Source organism: Protopterus annectens, chromosome 5.part0, assembly GCF_019279795.1.
Source record: "Protopterus annectens isolate FY-2018-M chromosome 5.part0, PAN1.0, whole genome shotgun sequence".
Taxonomy (NCBI): Eukaryota; Metazoa; Chordata; order Ceratodontiformes; family Protopteridae; genus Protopterus; species Protopterus annectens.
The window spans coordinates 416,023,123-416,041,109 of record NC_056735.1 but is presented as its reverse complement, the minus strand read 5'-3'; the positions used below and the strand labels follow the sequence as shown (position 1 = coordinate 416,041,109).

Here is a 17,987-nt window from a genome sequence, read left to right as displayed (position 1 = left end):
TTTACTAATAAATAGATCCAACTGTAAACATTACATCCCCAAGCTATGGAAAATATCCTACATCATCCCACTTCATAAAAGTGGCTATTCAACCAATCACTATACTCCCACCTACAGCTAAAATCCTTGAAAAATACATCAGTTTACAACTTGAATATCTAGTAAGTAACAACCTGCTGTCAAACACCCAACATGGATTTAGACCCAAACACAGCACCACAACTGCATTAATAAGTTTCACCAGTACTATCAATGAGCTGAAGAACAATGGCCAACTAATCTCCAATTTTGCTCGACATGTCCAAAGCATTTGACACATTATCACACCAAAAACTCTAGCCTCCATACACCTCTCCCAGCCATCTCTTGCCTGGTTTCACAACTACTTTACAGATCAACAACAAGTAGTAAAGTGGCAGAAAAAGCTGTCTACCCTACTTCCCATCTCTGTGGGGGTATCACATCAAAAACTCTAGCCTCCTTACACCTCTCCCAGCCATCTCTTGCCTGGTTTCACAACTACTTTACAGATCAACAACAAGTAGTAAAGTGGCAGATCAAGCTGTCTACCCTACTTCCCATCTCTGTGGGGGTACCACAAGGGTGCATACTTGGCCCACTGCTGTTTCCCAACAACTTCTGCTCCACCACACAACTAGCAACCATTGTACAATATGCAGACGACTTCATCCTGATCTGTTCAGCTCCATCCCTCCCTAAACTCATAGAAAATACCCAAAAATCACTCATTCACTGATATTGAAAACCACCTCACATAATACCAACTTATACTTGATCCAAACAAAACAAAATTAACGTTATTCTCCAATCATGACTCAAACAATAACAAACCCTTAATTTGCCATCTACCCATCCAGAACCAAAACTGAACCGGTGTAACATACCAAATTATTTGAAGTGATAAGAGATCAGTCTCTTAAATTCAGCAAACACCTAGCGCTCACCATCAAAAAGGTTCAAGTGAAACTAGGTACCCTATTACAGACCAGGACCATATCTTACTAGTGCAACCTGAAACAGCATAGCAAAAACTCACCATCTATCCTCCTTTACACATTCCCTGTGTTCACAAACCTAAGAAAAACTGACAGATTGGATATTTGCTAGAACAAAATTGGAAAATTCGCAGCCCACCTCCCTTCAAGGACACGCTACTATTCTGCCCTTCACACACTAAATTGGCTTGAACTGACCAATCTAATATCCCTCATCCAGCTAACATTCACCCACTCACTACTCTTTAAGCCCTGATAACTGCCCAGTACTCAGTAACTTAATTCAACCATATTTTAACGGCAGAACTCCCAGGTCCTCTGACCAGTTTCTACTAACAGTCACCAAGGCCACATATCCAAAAAAAAAATGGAACTTAAATTCCACAGCACATAAGAACTACCTCTAACAAGACTACATTTAAGATACTTCTCAGGGAGCATCTTACCAGTAACTGGCTATGCTCCTGCAATACTCCAGGCTGACAATCTCTTTTTTCCTCCTAACTCAAATCTCTTTTGCTCCGACTACTTCCTAGAAAACCAAACCTGCATTTTTTTTTACTGTACATCACAAATGTTACTTTAATTTTATAAGAAATGTAATTAATGTGTACCAAATGTCCTGCACTTTTATTTTATACAAGAAAAGTACAGTTTTGTACCTACCATAAATGTAGATGTTCGAAGATCCACATTGCTGCAGTCCTTACACTTGGGTAGTCCGCTGTCCTCGGTCGGCCCGAATATCAAAGTATAAGGCTGACGTCGGTCAAGGCGCATTAGACTGACATCAGGACGTCAGGGTACAAATGCGCATGACCGACGTCATATCCTCAGTCTTTTCTTGCCCCAGATGTCAGAAGACCCTAAAAGAAAGGTCAAAACCAAAAGACAGCAAACAACCAACCAACCACCCTTGCACTAATAATATGTACCATATATACAATATACACAATATATACAACCCAACCCACACAACCGCCTCTAACTACAGAGGGAAGGAGGGAGGGTAAATTGGACTGCAGCAATGTGGATCTTGAACATCTACATTTATGGTAGGTACAAAACTGTACTATGTTCTTCATCTCACATTGCTGCAGTCCTTACACTTGGGTAGAATCCCAAAGCAGAGGTAAGGGAGGATGGCAAAACTATAAAGAAGCAGGAGCTGCCAAAATGCCCTGTAAAATAGCAGTGGCAAAACCAACCCTAGATTTAGAGTAAAGTGGAAGGTGATAATGCTTAGAGAAAGTATGCACTGAACTCCAAGTAGCTGCCTCCAAAATATCTTTAGTTGCCACCCCCCTTAAAAAAGCTGTTGAAGTGGCAGTAGCCCTAGTGGAATGAGGCCTAATCCCAGCTGGAATCTCCTTGCCATGATGGGAATAACAGAAAGCAATGCAAAACCCAATCCACTTAGAAATAGTTTGTTTTGACACAGGCTTGCCCTGAGAACTCAAAGCAAAAGAAACAAATAACTGCTGAGACTGCCTGAACCCTTTAGTTCTGCTCAAATAATATCGCAGCTGCCTGTGTACATCTAAAGTGTGCAAAATCTTTTCCCCTTTATTTTGGGGATTTGCATAAAAAGTAGGCAAATGAATAGTTTGGTTTAAAGCCACACTAGAAACCACTTTAGGCATAAAGGAAGGATTAGTACGCAAAGATACCCTATCCTTATGGAAAATTAAGAAAGGCTCAACCGCCATAAGGGCCTGCAATTCAGAAACCCTTCTTGCAGAGGTAATGGCCAACAAAAAGCAGTCTTCCATGATAAATATTTCAACTCAGTAGTAGCTGCAGGCTCAAAAGGTTGTAGAGTGAGTTTCTCCAACACAAAATTGAGATCCCAAGCAGGAGTAGGAGCTCTGGGGGTCTTATATTCTTTGCCCTCTAAGAAATTGCTTGAACAAAGGATGAGAAAACAATGGTGGGTCACAATCATAGTGAGCGAAATTGCTGCAGCATGAACCTTAATAGAAGAGAAGGACAAACCTTTGTCCAGTAACTCAGTAAGATATTGAAGAGCCATACTTAAATTAGGCTCAGAAACATCAAAATCCTTTGCTGCACTCCAAAATAAAAATCTCTTCCATTTATCTGCGTACACTTTCCTTGTACTAGGCCTTCTAGCTCCCAAAATAACATTCAAAACTTGCTGTGGAAGTTGAGACCTTCTATGGTTCAAAACAGAATATGCCAGGCTGTTAGGTGAAGAGAGTGAAGCTTGACATTGAGTAAATGACTGTCCTCCTGAGACAATAGGTGTGGAATCGAAGGCAAAGGCCATGGAGGCTCCCGTACCAGACTTCTCAGTAATGGGTACCAGTGTTGTCGAGGCCAATCTGGAGCTATTAAAATCATCCTTGGCTTGTCCTGTCTGACCTTTAGAAGTACCTTTGGGAGGAGAGGCAGAGGTGGAAAGGCATACACATGAAGATTGCTCCAATTGAAAGAAAGAGCATCCACTTTCCAAGCTGTGGGATGAAACCTTCTCGTGCAAAACTTTGGCAGCTGGTGGTTTAGTGGAGAAGCGAACAGATCTATGTCTGGAGTTCCCCATGACACTGTCAATTTCTGAAATACATGAGGATCCAATTTCCACTCGTGGGGATCCATAATTCTTCTGCTCAACACGTCTGCTAAGGAGTTCTGTGCTCCCGGCAGAAACCTTGCCTGAAGATGTAGCCGTAAACTGAGAGCAGTCTCCCACAAAATCATTGCTTGCCTGCATAGAGGATAAGAATGTGTTCCCCTTGCTTGTTGATGTACCACATGACAGTTGTGTTGTCTGTTAGAATCAACACCTGCCCTGGAAGAAGTAAATCCTTGAAAGCTATTAATGCAAACTGGACTGCTAACATCTCCTTCAAGTTGATATGTAGATGTTGTAGTCTGGCAGGCCACTTGTCTTGTATCCACCTTCCATTTAGATGAGCTCCCCAAGCTTTGTCTGAGGCATCTGTCGTTAGAATCTGACTCGCCTCTGGCCGGGTCACAGAGAGTCCCTTGTTTAGGTGACATTCCTGAGCCCACCACAAAAATTCCTTTTGAATGCAAGGTATTATTTGAATGACAGTGTCCAGATCCTGGCAGTGCTGTGTCCATACGTTTTGAGATACCATTGTAGCTTCCTCATATGCAGTTTGGCATTGGGAAGCACCAGAATACAAGATGCCATGAACCCCAAGGCTTGAAGGACTGTCCTTGCAGTCAGCCTGGACTGATGAGACAATTGATGAAAGTAAAGGGAAAGATTCTTTTGTTTGTCCGGGGTCAAAAGGCCATCTGGGATGCTGTATTCAGTCTTACACCCAGAAAGCACATGTCCTGAGAGGGTACTAGACTGGACTTTATTTCGTTCACAGAATACCCCAGGCATCTTAGCACTGCTATCACATATTCCAAATGATGAAGAAGCTCGTCCCTTCCTTGAGCCAGAATCAGGCAATCGTCCAAATAAGGATAGATCTGTATTCCTTTTAGCCTGAAGAAAGCTATCACTGGAGCCAGAACTTTCGTGAACACTCTGGGCAGTAGATAAGCCAAAGGGCAATGCAGAGAACTGATAATGAGAAGTCCCAGCCCGAAAACGCAGATACTTTCTGCAACTTAGTCTGATAGGAACATGAAGGTAAGCCTCCTTGAGATCCAAAGTTACCATCCAATGATCTTTGCCCAGCAGAGGTAAAAGCTGTTGTAACGTCAACATTTTGAACTTGGGAATGTCCAGATAAGTGTTGAGGATAGATAAATCCAAAATTGGTCTCCACGTGTTCCCCTTCTTTGGTACTAGGAACAGGCGAGAATAAAATCCTAGGCCCACTTCTGGCATAGGGACCGGCTGTATGGCCCCTATTTGAAGTAACAGAGAAATTTGTTTGTGAGCCTCTATTCTTTGCTGAGGAGGAACGTCTGGCATGCCTTTGAAAGGAGGCAAGGTATGGAAATAAAACCTGTAACCTTGGTGTATGATATCCAAAACCCATCTGTCCTGGGTAATTAAACTCCAATTTTCCTTGAAAAGTGCCAACCTTCCTCCCAAAGGTGCTGCCAGACGAGAAGGCTCTGGCAGCTGAAAAGGCAGGTCATTGGGTCTGTTTACGAAAGGACTGACCCCTGCCCTCACCGCAAGACTGTGCAGGTGAACTCCCTGTTCTAGGCCTGAAAGAGCCCTGAGCTCTGCCCCTACCACGTCTAGATCTACCCCTAGACTGGGAATCATAAGAAGGATATGTCCACCCCTTGGTAGGCCAATTTCTACTAAACTTCGGAGGCTGAACCTGCAAAAAATCTTTAACAGTCTGCATAGACTTAGCCTTGTCTTCCATTTTCTTTAAGACTGCCTCAACAGGTGAACCAAACAACACATCAGATTGTAAAGGAGCATCTAAAATCCTTGTCTTAACATGGTCAGACAAATTCTGATCCCTCAGCCAGGCGTGCCTGCGAAGAACTGACCCAGTGGCAGCCACCTAGACGAGGCCTGTACAGCATCAAAACCACATTGCAAAGAATGCTTACCCACCTGTTCAGAAACATGTACTAAATCTTGTAACTCTTTACACTCAATACCTTCCGCCAGAGCATCTACCTTAGACTTCAATTGAGAAAGTAGATAATTTTGGTATTTCAACATGTGAAACTGGCAATTCAAAGCCCTCATAGCTAGGGTGGAAGAAGTATAGACTTTCTTTCCCCATCTATCCAAAGCCCTGGCCTCTTTATCTGGAGGAACCGGATTTTTAACAACAGAAGCCTTAACACCCTTAGGCCCCTGACTAACAGTTTCTGGGTCCACCCTAGGACTCTTAAAAAGATACTTATGAGCTTCAGGCACCCTGTAATACCTATCCGGCTTAACAGGAGCAGGAGGCAAAGAATCAGGATTAAGAGAAGCCTCTGCAAACACATCTTCCACAACATCCAGAACAGGAGGTATAGCCAAAGGCCTATGCTGGGGTAAAAACAAAAATTCTCTAAGCCTTTTCCTGGAATCAGAGAAGTCATGATCTTCCCACTTAAAATGCTCCCTCATGGAATGAAGAGTCTCTGAAAAAGAAAAATCTTCAGGAGGAGAAGCAGAAGGAGTAGAATCATCCACATCAGAATCAGAATAAGGAGAATACTCCTGCAAGTCTTCAGCCGAAGACTCTGAAACATCCGAAGCCTGCTCAAAACTCCCCAAGTCAGGTTCCACCCTAGGTCTCTTATCAGGAGGGGGCAAAGAACCTCTAATCAAAGTAATCAAATCTTCTGCCATTTTAAGCATATGCTTCTTGGGCACAGAACCTGAAGAACTAGGTGTGACACCAACTGAAGCTAAACCTGGCCTGCCTCTGGGAGAAGCCTTGGAAACAGAAGGAGAGGGCCTAACCACCCTAGGAAGGGAAGGGAGTACAGTAACCTGAGAAGCCCCTTCAGCCTGACCTGCCTCCTGAGAGGCCACATCCTGCAATAACAAAGTCTCCCCCTGGGACTCCAGAGAAACCTCCGGGAACCCCGGCTCCACCGACACCTCTAAAGAACCGGCGTCCGTGCGACGGTTCTTCTGCCTAGGCTTAGCTGCTTTGTCCTTGCGCTTCTTGAAGAAGCGGGCGTCGGAGCATCCGACGGCATATTATAATTGCACCGCTTCCCAAAGACTAACCTGGCACAATCTAACCTTCTCTTAATAGTGCGCTTATTGAATCTAGCACAAAAGCGACACCCCACAATGTCGTGCTCAGGCCCTAAACAAGGAATACACAAAGTATGATAATCTCTATGCGGTATCTGTTTCCCACAAGAAATACAGTTATTCACTTTTTCTGACATCCGGTAAACCACTGAGGCAAGAAAAACTAAAATATTCCCCAACGGGGTACTTAGCCAACTTTGACTCGGTCTGAAACTCCGAATTCGAAAAATTTCAGAACGCCAACCGGCACTTGCAACGCTGCTTCTGCATCGGACCATGCGGCAAAAAAGATTGAGGATATGACGTCGGTCATGCGCATTTGTACCCTGACGTCCTGATGTCAGTCTAATGCGCCTTGACCGACGTCAGCCTTATACTTTGATATTCGGGCCGACCGAGGACAGCGGACTACCCAAGTGTAAGGACTGCAGCAATGTGAGATGAAGAACATCCTTATGTTTTACTGTACATTACTCAATAGTAGCTATTATGTAATTTGTTGTATTACTATAAATATTTTTTTGTACTGGAGTTTTCTCCCCAGGCCTCCACTGAAAATGGCCCAATTGAACACTCTCGGTTAACACATGTAAAATAAAATAAATGTATTACTAATGCTCTTATTATTAACAATAATGAAGAGATGCATCAAAGTCAAAGTAAACTTTGTCATTTAGAACTACACACGTGTAGCCTAAACAAAATTTAGTTCATCAGCTCAATTCTTGAAATTACAAAGGAAAGTGAAACAACACATACAAGTAGACGAAGAAACATAACTAACAAATACAATACTACTCCCAATACACGCAAGAAAAAGCAGAGATATTTACCAATACTCATACGAAAAGAATACCCTCCCCTCAGTTAAACTACTCTATTTAAAGTAAAGAAAAACACACTACAGTTTGAAATGCCCAAGTTATTTGTATAACACTGCACTTGAGCGAGTTAAATGATACTAAGAATATAATAAACAAATATTGCACTTACTTGGAATATATATATGTAAGTATATAGTGCACAAATAAATAAAAATCGAGTTGTGTCTCCAGACCCCCCATGGTTCAGAAGTCTAATCACAATTGGGTAGAAATTGTTAATGAAACTTGTAGTCCTGCAGCGGATGCTGCAATATCTCCTGTTCGATGCCAGATGCTTAAATAGTCTTATTTGCAGCATGCGTGTTGTCCTGTATTATTTTGGTGGGCTTTTGGATGCTTCTTGCGGAATAAAGATGTAACGATGGAAGACTGGAACCAGTTACTTTCTCTGCAACCCTCACCACTCTTTGTAGTGCCTTCCTTTCTGTAACTGTGCAGCTTCCAAACCACACTGAGGTTGCAGGTGAGGATGCCTATTGCACCTCTACAGAAGATGGAGAGAATACAAGGAGGAAGCTTAGCTTTCTTCAGCCTTCTTAAAAAGTGGAGGCATTGGTGCTCTTTCTTGACCAGTTGGCTGATGCTTCCCGACCACAAGAGATCCTCCGATGTTTACACCCAAGAATTTTGTACTGTTAACCCTCTCCACACTCTCACCATTGATCCTGAGCACTGGGTGGTTTGTTCTCCTTTTTCTGAAGTCAATGATAATTTTTTGGTCTTGCTGATGTTCAGGTCAAGATTGTTCCCATCTTACCAACTGATCAAAAATGCCACCTTCTCTCTGTATACCCTTTCATCCTCGTTTGTGGCGAGTCCCATGACTGTAGTGTCCTCAGCAAACTTGATAATATGGTTGGACTTGTGCTGATCATAGCAGTCGTGGGTCAGGATAGTGAACAGTGGGTTGAGAACAAATCCCAGTGTTAATCGTAATGCACTTTGATGTGTTCTTACCTGAACACATCCTCTGTGATCTCTTAATCAGGAAGTCCAAGATCCAGTTACAGACATGTTTACCAATTCCTAAATGTGCCAGTTTTTCGACCAGCTGCACTGGTACCACTGTATTAAACCCAGACCTGAAGTCTATGAACATCATCCTCATCCTCACACAGTTGTCTGCCCTCTAAATGCTCAAGGGAGATTTGCAGTGCTACTGATATGGCATCAGCCATGGACTGTTTAGCTCTGTATGTTAACTGCAAAGGGTCAAAATCAGGAGGTAGGCATGATCAAAGATGCTTTTTGATCAGCCGCTCAAAACATTTCATAACAGTGGATGTCAGAGCAGCTGGTCTATAGTCATCTGGGTTGGAGAGAGAGTGGTTTTCTTAGGTAGTGGGATGATGTTAGTTTCCTTGTAGCATAAGGGTAGTTTTGCCATGCAAGAGAGATGTTAAACATTTCCTAGAGTACTGTGCAGAGTTGATCAGTACCACCTTTTAACACCTTCCCCATATGTTGTCCAAGCCAGCAGCCTTCCTGGGTTTCGCTCTCCTTAGCTCTCTTCTTACCTCCTCTGTGCTGAGGCTGAGTACTGCATCCTTCTCATCAGTGGGTAGCTTTAGTGCCAACCTGTTGTTTCTTTCCAGAAATCTACCAAAGAAGATGTTCAAACTGTCCAGGAATTTGATGCTGTCCTCACAAAGTGCTGACCTGATTTTGTAGTCTTGATCTCCCATATGCCTTGCCATAGTCTCTATGCATCCTTCATGTTTTCAAAGTGGCTCTGTACCTCTCTGCTATATTCCCTCTTACTCTCCTTTATAACACTCCTCAGATTACCTCTTGCTACACTTATGTTGTTATCTGTAAACTGTTAAAATTTCTAATCTGGCAAAAATCCTGTCTTGTGTTAGTCAAATACTGCAATAGATCTGCTGCAAAAAATTCTCTTCCCTTGTCTTGGCAAGTGCACTCCAACCTGTCTAAAGACAAGCTCCCAAAATTAGGCTTGGATGCTCTAAACAGTTCCATTTTTTAATGTGACATTTTTTATGTAGTTATTTACCCAAAATATATTTTCATTCATGCTGACCTGACTCTCCTTTGTACATATGATTTGTGAAATGTTCTAACACCTGTAAACTATGCTAAGAGGGCTGTAAGTTCCCTAATGACAGTCAAACTCTTTGCAGATGGGATAATTTGCATCACAACAGAAACACCTCCATACTTCCTTAGATTAAGGCATTTTAAGGCCATTCTCACATCATTTATTTCTGCTAGACAAGCAAATCACCATTTGAAAGCATCAGCTCCTCTAACAATTGAATCTCCAATTACAAACATATAATTTCTGACCAGTTCAGAAGCATCTCCAGCTTCTAATTCAGTAATATCTGCTCTGCCAGTTGTTAGAGGGGAATGATATTCATCACAATTAGTCTTATTAATCCAGCTGTGTCCTTTGATGATTACATTTGCAAGATACAATCCTTATACAGCTGTCTTTGTACTTCCACAGCATGAGCCAGGTTTACCAATGTCAGTCTTTCTCCACTTTTTCTTGCAATAATGTTCTTCAATCCTTTGAAGTTCAGTTCTGATTTATTCATTTTCACCTGCCCCTTGCCTATTTTTAGTACCTTACATGTTGAGAAAAAGTAAGTCCTTTTCTGTAGACTAAATGTTTTGATTGGACAATTTTATAATTCCCTGTAATCTGTTTGTTACATAACAAAGCAATGTTCTTTTCAGTATAAATTCACTTTGCATTATAGACGTTAATCAGTTTTTCTTCTCATTTGTTATGAATTTCTTACTTTTTTTCTTCTACATGCTCTGAATCCTTGATGTCATTGGTAGGATCACATTTAATAAGGATTGAGTGATATTTACTAGCAGACACTTGCTTTTTTAAATGTGTTTTATTTCCACACTTTCCGTAACACTACCTCATCAATTACCAAATGCAACAATTTCCAAACTGTGCCAACTGCACAAGTGCAATCATTATTAGTAAGTCTACATTTACTGCTAACAATGGTAAGCAAATCATCCAACGTTCGGCAAGAGGAATACAGAACAAAAGTTAACTTTAAATATACACACCATTTAGTGTAGTCTACAAGATACTCATGCTTTAGCAAATCATTAATGGCATACTCATTTAAGGAATACAATTTAAGCGACAAATTAATAAAGATGCTTAAAAGAAAGGAATAATAAAATGTGAATTTTATGCCAATGTTGAAGTCAACTTCTATGGGGAAATCAAACAAACAATATGAAACTAAATACTTAAAAGTACACTGAAGTTTATCAGTCTGACCTACTGCACCAGTTGTGCTAGTCACACAAATGCTGCATTTCCTTTACATCTCACAGTAATTTCTGCTCACCATCACTCGCAATCACACCTCATTATAACAGTTAGGATCAATAAATCACACGATTGTTTCAAATAAACTCTGGATTGTCCTCTCTACAGTCCTTGCAAATTTATATCTGACTAGGCCTTTTGAGATGGATATAATTTGCCTGTTTAAAATCAATGCCTTTCTAACAACAAACAGTGAAAATCAAAGGTAAAACAACAAAATGTAAATCAAAATAAATATTCCCGTCTATAACATGTCTTTATAAAAATCGCATGGCATAGAAGTTTTTTTTTTTTTGCTGTTCAGTCTTTCACTTCTGCTTAATATAATATATATGAACTTATTCTGCCACAGGACAGTGTTTGGCAGACTGCATGGGAAACTCATCAGTCTGATATTTTGATCACTTTTATTATGCCCAAATTGCCTCTAGAAAATTTTACTTTGAAAGTAAACACTAATGTTTTTTCCCCTCACATAAACACGGTAATAATAACTAGTCATGACGACATTTTTGCCATCTCAAAGTACAGCTTAAGAAAAATGCTAATTGACATGTGCTGCATAATCTATTCCTAGACAGTCTGTGCTAGATTGCTTCAGATAATGTGCAAGTTTTTTGTTACTATTCTTTTTGTTGTAATTATGCTCTCACTATGTAAAGTGAGCTTTCTGATTATATAGTAGTTATCACTTAATATACATAGTCACTATTTTTTAATTTCTCCAAATCTTTTGGGTTTCTAATACCATGACAGGGACAGACTCCATTCCGAAGTCAAAGTATGATTAAAAGTTAATGAAATTAGTAATGTTTCTACCTTTGATGTCAACCAGAAGTGCTCTTCACAGCACCCGCAATGTGCTCAGTAATGACTCCTTCTGCAATTCGTACGAAGTTACATGTATCGGTAACATATCCACATATGATTGTAGATTCCTTTTTATAAGATTCATTGCTCCTACTACCATTAGAACGGTCTGGGAATCTTTCTATTGCTCTTGTTTTTACCTACAAATCCTGATATTTTATGACTGTATCTCTCTGTACACAAGACACTGTAGTCACTGGGAGTAGCAAATTTCAATGATCACTGCTACTTTTGTCTTCTTTTCATAGACCACTACATCTGGTTTTCTCCCAGCTATCTTTTGAACTGTGTATAATGGGTGATCCCATGTGATGTAGACTTTATCATTTTCTATGATGCTTTGTGGCTCAGATTTCCATTGTTTTCAACAATACTTCAATATTATAATGTTTGCACAATCCCAGTGTAATTGTCTTGCCACATGATTATGCCTTTCAGTACATAGTCCCTCTGCCATTAGTATATCACAACCAGCAACAAAGTGTGCAACTGTTTCCAAATCTGTTTTACAAGACCTACATTTGTCTGTTTCTCCCACATGTTCAATGGACTTTGTAAACCAACGTGTACATAGTCCACTATCTCGGGCTGCCAATATTAACCTTTCATCTTTTGGTTTGAATTCACCTCTCCTTAAACATTCCAGCATTTGATCCTGATCAACATGAGGTTATTCCAGGAGTTTTCTATACCTGGCAACTATAGTTATGCATTTCCACATTTCTTACCTTCTCACCTGATCCAATATGCAAATAAAAATTTAATTAAGTACACTGAAGTGGAACTGTGCTTATTAAGATTAAGATTCCTTGTAAAGCATACAATGCTTTTTATTTTTCAATGGTAGGCAACTATTAATGTTAAAGCTATATTACAATACTTTATATCAGTCATTATATACTTTACAAGGAATCTTATTCTGTTCTAATTTGCTTTAACTTGAATACAATTGCACTTAATGGTGGATTTACTGTCCGACTGATAATATTGCAGTTGTACGCTGAAATCTGCTAAAGACCACAAAGTTGATATTTTTACATTTTATATTTACATAATGTACATGACAATTGTCTACAACTACTCACTGCAGACTATCAAAATGTATATACTAACAACTGCATCATTAGAATGCTTGGTCACATGACATGAAATCAGGAAGCAACTGGACAGCTATACAAACACAAGTTTACTATACTTAAGCATAGTTCCACTGCAGTAACTAAATAAATGTTATTTTATAAATCAGAAAGCCCACTTTACATCATGACAGCACAAATATAGTAAAAGGAATAGTAACAAAAATCTCTGCACGTTACCTTTAAGCTAAATACTAAAAGAACAGTAACAAAATGCCAAACCTCTCACATAACAAAGTGTCACACACACAGCACCACTACAAATCAGTTTTCATTGCCTTAATTTTCAACAGCAACAGGATGCCAAACTTGTTTGCATAAAAATATGTTAAGATTGCACCACTAAATGTCATATTCTCTGCTTAAATCATTTTTTCAACACTCTTTACAATGACAAACAAATTAGAAAATAAAACAAAAGTACCCCTTCAATAAAGTTGTTGATTTCTGGAGCTGCTTTATTGGCTCGTTTCTTCAAATGTCTTTTAGCTTTATTTACATCTTTCTCAACTCTCTTCCAGTCAACCTGCACATAGCCACTGTGATTGGCGATCTAGAAAAAATAGGTACAGCCCTGTTTACTTCAAAGTACTGGATTAAAAAGCACACACTTAACACCAGTCCTGTGAGTTTTAAAAATTGCATAACAAATCACTAGAAAATAATTCCTTAGGAACATGTTCCAAACATTAATTACAATGATAAAGAAACCTAATAGTTTGATACAGAAAACTATTCAACCATACTTTCAGTTTCCATCAGGCATTCGATAATGAAAAAAGTTAAGTGACCCACAAAGTACAGTTGTGTACACTTACCATAAATGTAGATGTTCGAGTGCATTCACTGTTGCAGTCATTACATTTGGGTAATCTGCTGGCAGGTTACCCTCAGTCGGCCTGAATTCCAAAGTCTTGGGTCCTGCGTTGGTTGCTGTCTCCTCTTCCATGACGTCAGGTCATCAGGGGTATAAAACATGCAGCCAACGACATTTTCTTTAGTTTTTCCTGCCCCAGATGTCAGGTGCCTCCAAAAAGGTAGCAAAAATATGTATATATAAATACATGCATCAATATAAACTTTACCTTCATCTACAAGCAAATACACCACATAGGTTGTAGAAGATAGAGAAGGAAAGATAAACTCCAGAATGAAAGGGGGATGGCGGGAGGGTAACCTGGACTGCAACAGTGAATACACTCGAACATCTACATTTATGGTAAGTGTACACAACTGTACTATGTTCTTCGTGTTTCACTGTTGCAGTCATTACATTTGGGTAGAATCCCAAACCTACAGTTGGGTGGCTGGAGCTAAACAGCATTAGGTGTGGCTATAAGGCCCTGCAGAACTGCAGTGGCAAAGCCTGCCCTGGACTTAAGAGTAGAGAGGCAAACGATAATGCTTTGTAAAGGTGTGAACAGAACTCCAAGTAGCAGCCTCTAGCATGTCTTTGGTTGGTACTCCTCTGAGAAAGGCTGCTGAAGTAGCTGCAGCTCTGGTGGAATGAGACCTAATGCCCTTGGGCACAGGTTTACCATGGTGTAAGTAGCAGAAACGAATGCAGTGGCTTACCCACTTTGAAATAGCCTTTCCTTCTGATCCTGCAGCATATGTCACTAGTAATTGCTCAGTTTTTCTAAGAGCTTTAGTCCTGCTCAAGTAGAATCTTAAAACCAGTCCGTAACTCCAAAACATACGCAACTTCTGTGGCATTAATGCTTTTGTGGATTTAAGCCTTTTGGCGTTACGGACCGTTGCTTTTACACTCGCTTTGAATAAAGGAGTCATTTGTGTTTCAGACCTTCATTTGGATTTTCCAAGCACGCTTTTTGGTTTGGTTTTGTTATTTTTAGCTTGCTTTTCCATCTTTTTTTGGTTCAAGTAGAATCTTAGCTGTCTGTGTATGTCCAAGGAATGCAGAATTCTCTCCCCCTTGTTCTGCGGATTTGGATAAAACGTTGGCAGATGAATAGTTTGGTTAAGAGCCACATTGGAAACCACCTTAGGCATAAATGTAGGATTTGTCCTCAGAGACGCCCTATTTGGGTAAAATATGATAAAAGGCTTTACAGCCATGAGGGCCTATAGCTCTGAAATTCTTCTTGCTGAAGTAATTGCTAGTAGCAGAGCAGTTTTCCATGATAAAAACTTTATATCTGTGGTAGCAGCTGGTTCAAATGGAGGCAGGGTGAGCTTTTCCAACACATAATTGAGGTCCCATGCAGGTATTGGTGATCTTCTAGGAGGCCTTCAATTTTTGGCTCCTCTAAGATACTGCTTTAGTAAAGGATGAGAAAAGATTGGTGACTCTGTATTGTAATGAGCCGAAATGGCAGAGGCATGGATTTTAATTGATGAGAAAGATAGCCCTTTGTCAAGCATCTCAGTTAAGTATTGTAATATCTGAGGAATATTTGGTTCTGCTGTATCAGTTCCTTGTGCTCGATTCCAAGCACAGAATCTCTTCCATTTGTCAGCATAAGATTTTCTGGTACTAGGCCTTCTGGCTTCCAAAATGACATCCATCACAGCTTTACTGAGAGGTGTTGTTTGCATAACTACATGATCAGCCATGCTGGCAGGTTCAGTGTCTGGAGAGGATTGTGCAGAATCTGATTGATTTGCTGGGACAGTAGTTGAGGTCTTTGAGGTAAGGTCCAAGCTGGGTATTGAGACAAGTTCCTTAGGACTGGGTACCAGTATTGGCGGGGTCAGTCCGGGGCAATTAGTATCATCTTTGGTTTCTCTTGTCTGACTTTTAGGAAACCTTTGGAAGAAGAGGCAGAGGAGGAAAAGCGTAAACTGATAGGTTTTTCCAACTGAAGGATAGGGTGTCCACTTTCCATGCTTGCCTGTGATAAGTCCTTGAGCAGAATATTTTCAATTGATAATTTTGAGGAGAGGCACATAGATCTACGTCTGGGCTCCCAAATTTCTTTGTTATCGTGCTGAAGACTTGTGGATCTAGTTTCCACTCGTGAGGATCCATAAGGTTTTGCTTAAATTCATCTGCCAGACTATTTTGCTTTCCTGGCAGGAATTGAGCTTGAAGATGTATTTGGTAAGTCAAAGCTGTGTCCCACAGTGCCATGGCTAATCTGCAAAGGGGGTATGAGTGTGTGCCCACCTGCTTGTTTATATACCACATGACCGTGGTGTTGTCCATCTTTAATCAGTAACTGTCCTGGATGAAGTAAGTCCTTGAAGGCTGTTAGGGCATTTTGAACAGCTAGCATCTTTCTGGTTGATATGTCGATGCATTTGTTTTGGGGTCCATATGCCCTGAATGCATCTTCCTGCCATGTGGGCCCCGCAGGCATAATCTGATGCGTTTGTTAAGGTTTGGCTGGCAGGGGGTAGAGTGAAGGTCCGTCCCATGTTTTGGTGACATGCCCTTGCCCACCATAGAAACTCCTGTTGTAGGCAGGGAATGAGAGGAATCATTGTTTCCAGACTGCGACAAAGTTGACTCCATAAACTTTTTAGGTACCACTGAAGTTTCCTCATATGCAGTCTTGCATATGAAATCAGTAGGATGCAGGATGCCATGAAGCCCAAAGCCTGCAGAATTTGTCTTGCAGATAACTGGGTTCTTGTTGCCATCAGTTTGAAGTAAGTAGTCAGTTGCCTTTGCTTGTCTGGTGTGAGGTAAGCCATCTGGGCAGTTGTATTCAAGCTTGCACCCAAGAATGTTATCTTTTGAGAGGGTACCAGTTGTGATTTCTTTTCGTTTATTGTGTACCCTAGGCATGTTAGAAGCCTTCTCACAAACACCAGGTGTTGAAGAAGAATGTCCTTTGTTCTCTGCTCGAATGAGACAGTCGTCCAAGTAAGGATACATTTGAATACTTCTTTGTCTGCAAAATGCAATTACTGGTGCCAGGTAATTTGTAAAGACCCTGGGCGCAGTAGATAAGTCAAAGGGCAGTGCAGAGAATTGGTAATGCATTAAGCCAGCCTTGACTCTGAGGTATCTTCTGCATGATTGTCTTACTGGGACATGCAGGTATGCCTCTTTTAGGTCTAATGTCACCAGCTAAGCATTCTTGCCCAGCATGGGCAGGAGCTGCTGCAAAGTCAGCATTTTGAATTTTGGAATGTCCAGGTAGGTGTTCAAAATCGATAAATCTAGTATTGGCCGCCAGACCTTGTCCTTTCTGGGTACCAAGAACAGTCTTGAGTAAAAACCTTGTCCTTTTTCCTGTTCTGGCACTGGCTGAATGGCCCCCATTATCCATGAGGGATGTAACCTGTTTCTGTGCCTCTGCCCATTGATTTTTTGGCAGGTCTGGCCAACTGTTTGCCATTGGCAGAGTATGGAAATGGAATCTGTATCCCTGTGATACTATGTTTAGCACCCACTTGTCCTGGGTTATTAACTGCCAATTCTGAGCAAAACATGCTAATTTTCCCCCTAAGTGTGCTGCCAAAAGATAAGTGCTTGGTGCAGGTAGAGGGAAGTCATTGGGACTGTTTTCTGTAGGTTTGCGCTTTATCTCCTCCTGATTTGGAGGTAGAAGCACCTCATTGCTTTGACCTGTATGAATCCTGCGCCTGGTATCTGGAACCCTTAGGGCATCTGGATTTGCCCCTTTCAGCTCTGTCTGACATAGGAAGTGACCAATTTTTTGTAGGCCAGTGTCTACTGAATCTTGGTGGCTGCACTTGTAAGAAGTCTTTTACAGTTTGCATAGACTTAGCTTTGTATTCAATTTTCTTTTAAACCTCTTCTGCCTTAATACCAAACACAGTATCATGCTGTAAAAGTGCATCTAGCAATGTATCTTTAACATGATCAGGCAAATTCTGTTCCTTTAACCAGGCATGCCTCCTAATCACAGATCCAGTAACTGCGGCCCTGCAGGAGGCCTCTAAGGAAACAAAACCACATTGCAAAGTATGCTTTCCAACCTGTTCAGCTGCATGCAATAATTTCTGCAATTCTTTATTTTTTGCACATTCAGAAATCAACATCATTTTCTGTTTCAGCAATCCCATAACATGTTGTTGATACTTGAGCATATGAAATTGACAGTTTAAGGCCCTAATTGCCAAGGTTGCAGATGTATA

The 17,987-nt window shown here is 40.8% G+C and overlaps 1 protein-coding gene across 2 annotated transcripts in view; it reads right to left on the bottom strand.

Annotated features, from left to right (window-relative positions):
• Positions 1-17,987, bottom strand: part of FUNDC1 (FUN14 domain containing 1) — a 467,275-nt gene that overhangs the window by 315,855 nt on the left and 133,433 nt on the right. For both annotated transcript variants that reach the window (XM_044072375.1, XM_044072374.1), the window contains exon 4: positions 13,339-13,467. In XM_044072375.1, the coding sequence (XP_043928310.1) occupies positions 13,339-13,467 (129 nt within the window). The remainder of the gene's footprint in view (positions 1-13,338; positions 13,468-17,987) is intronic.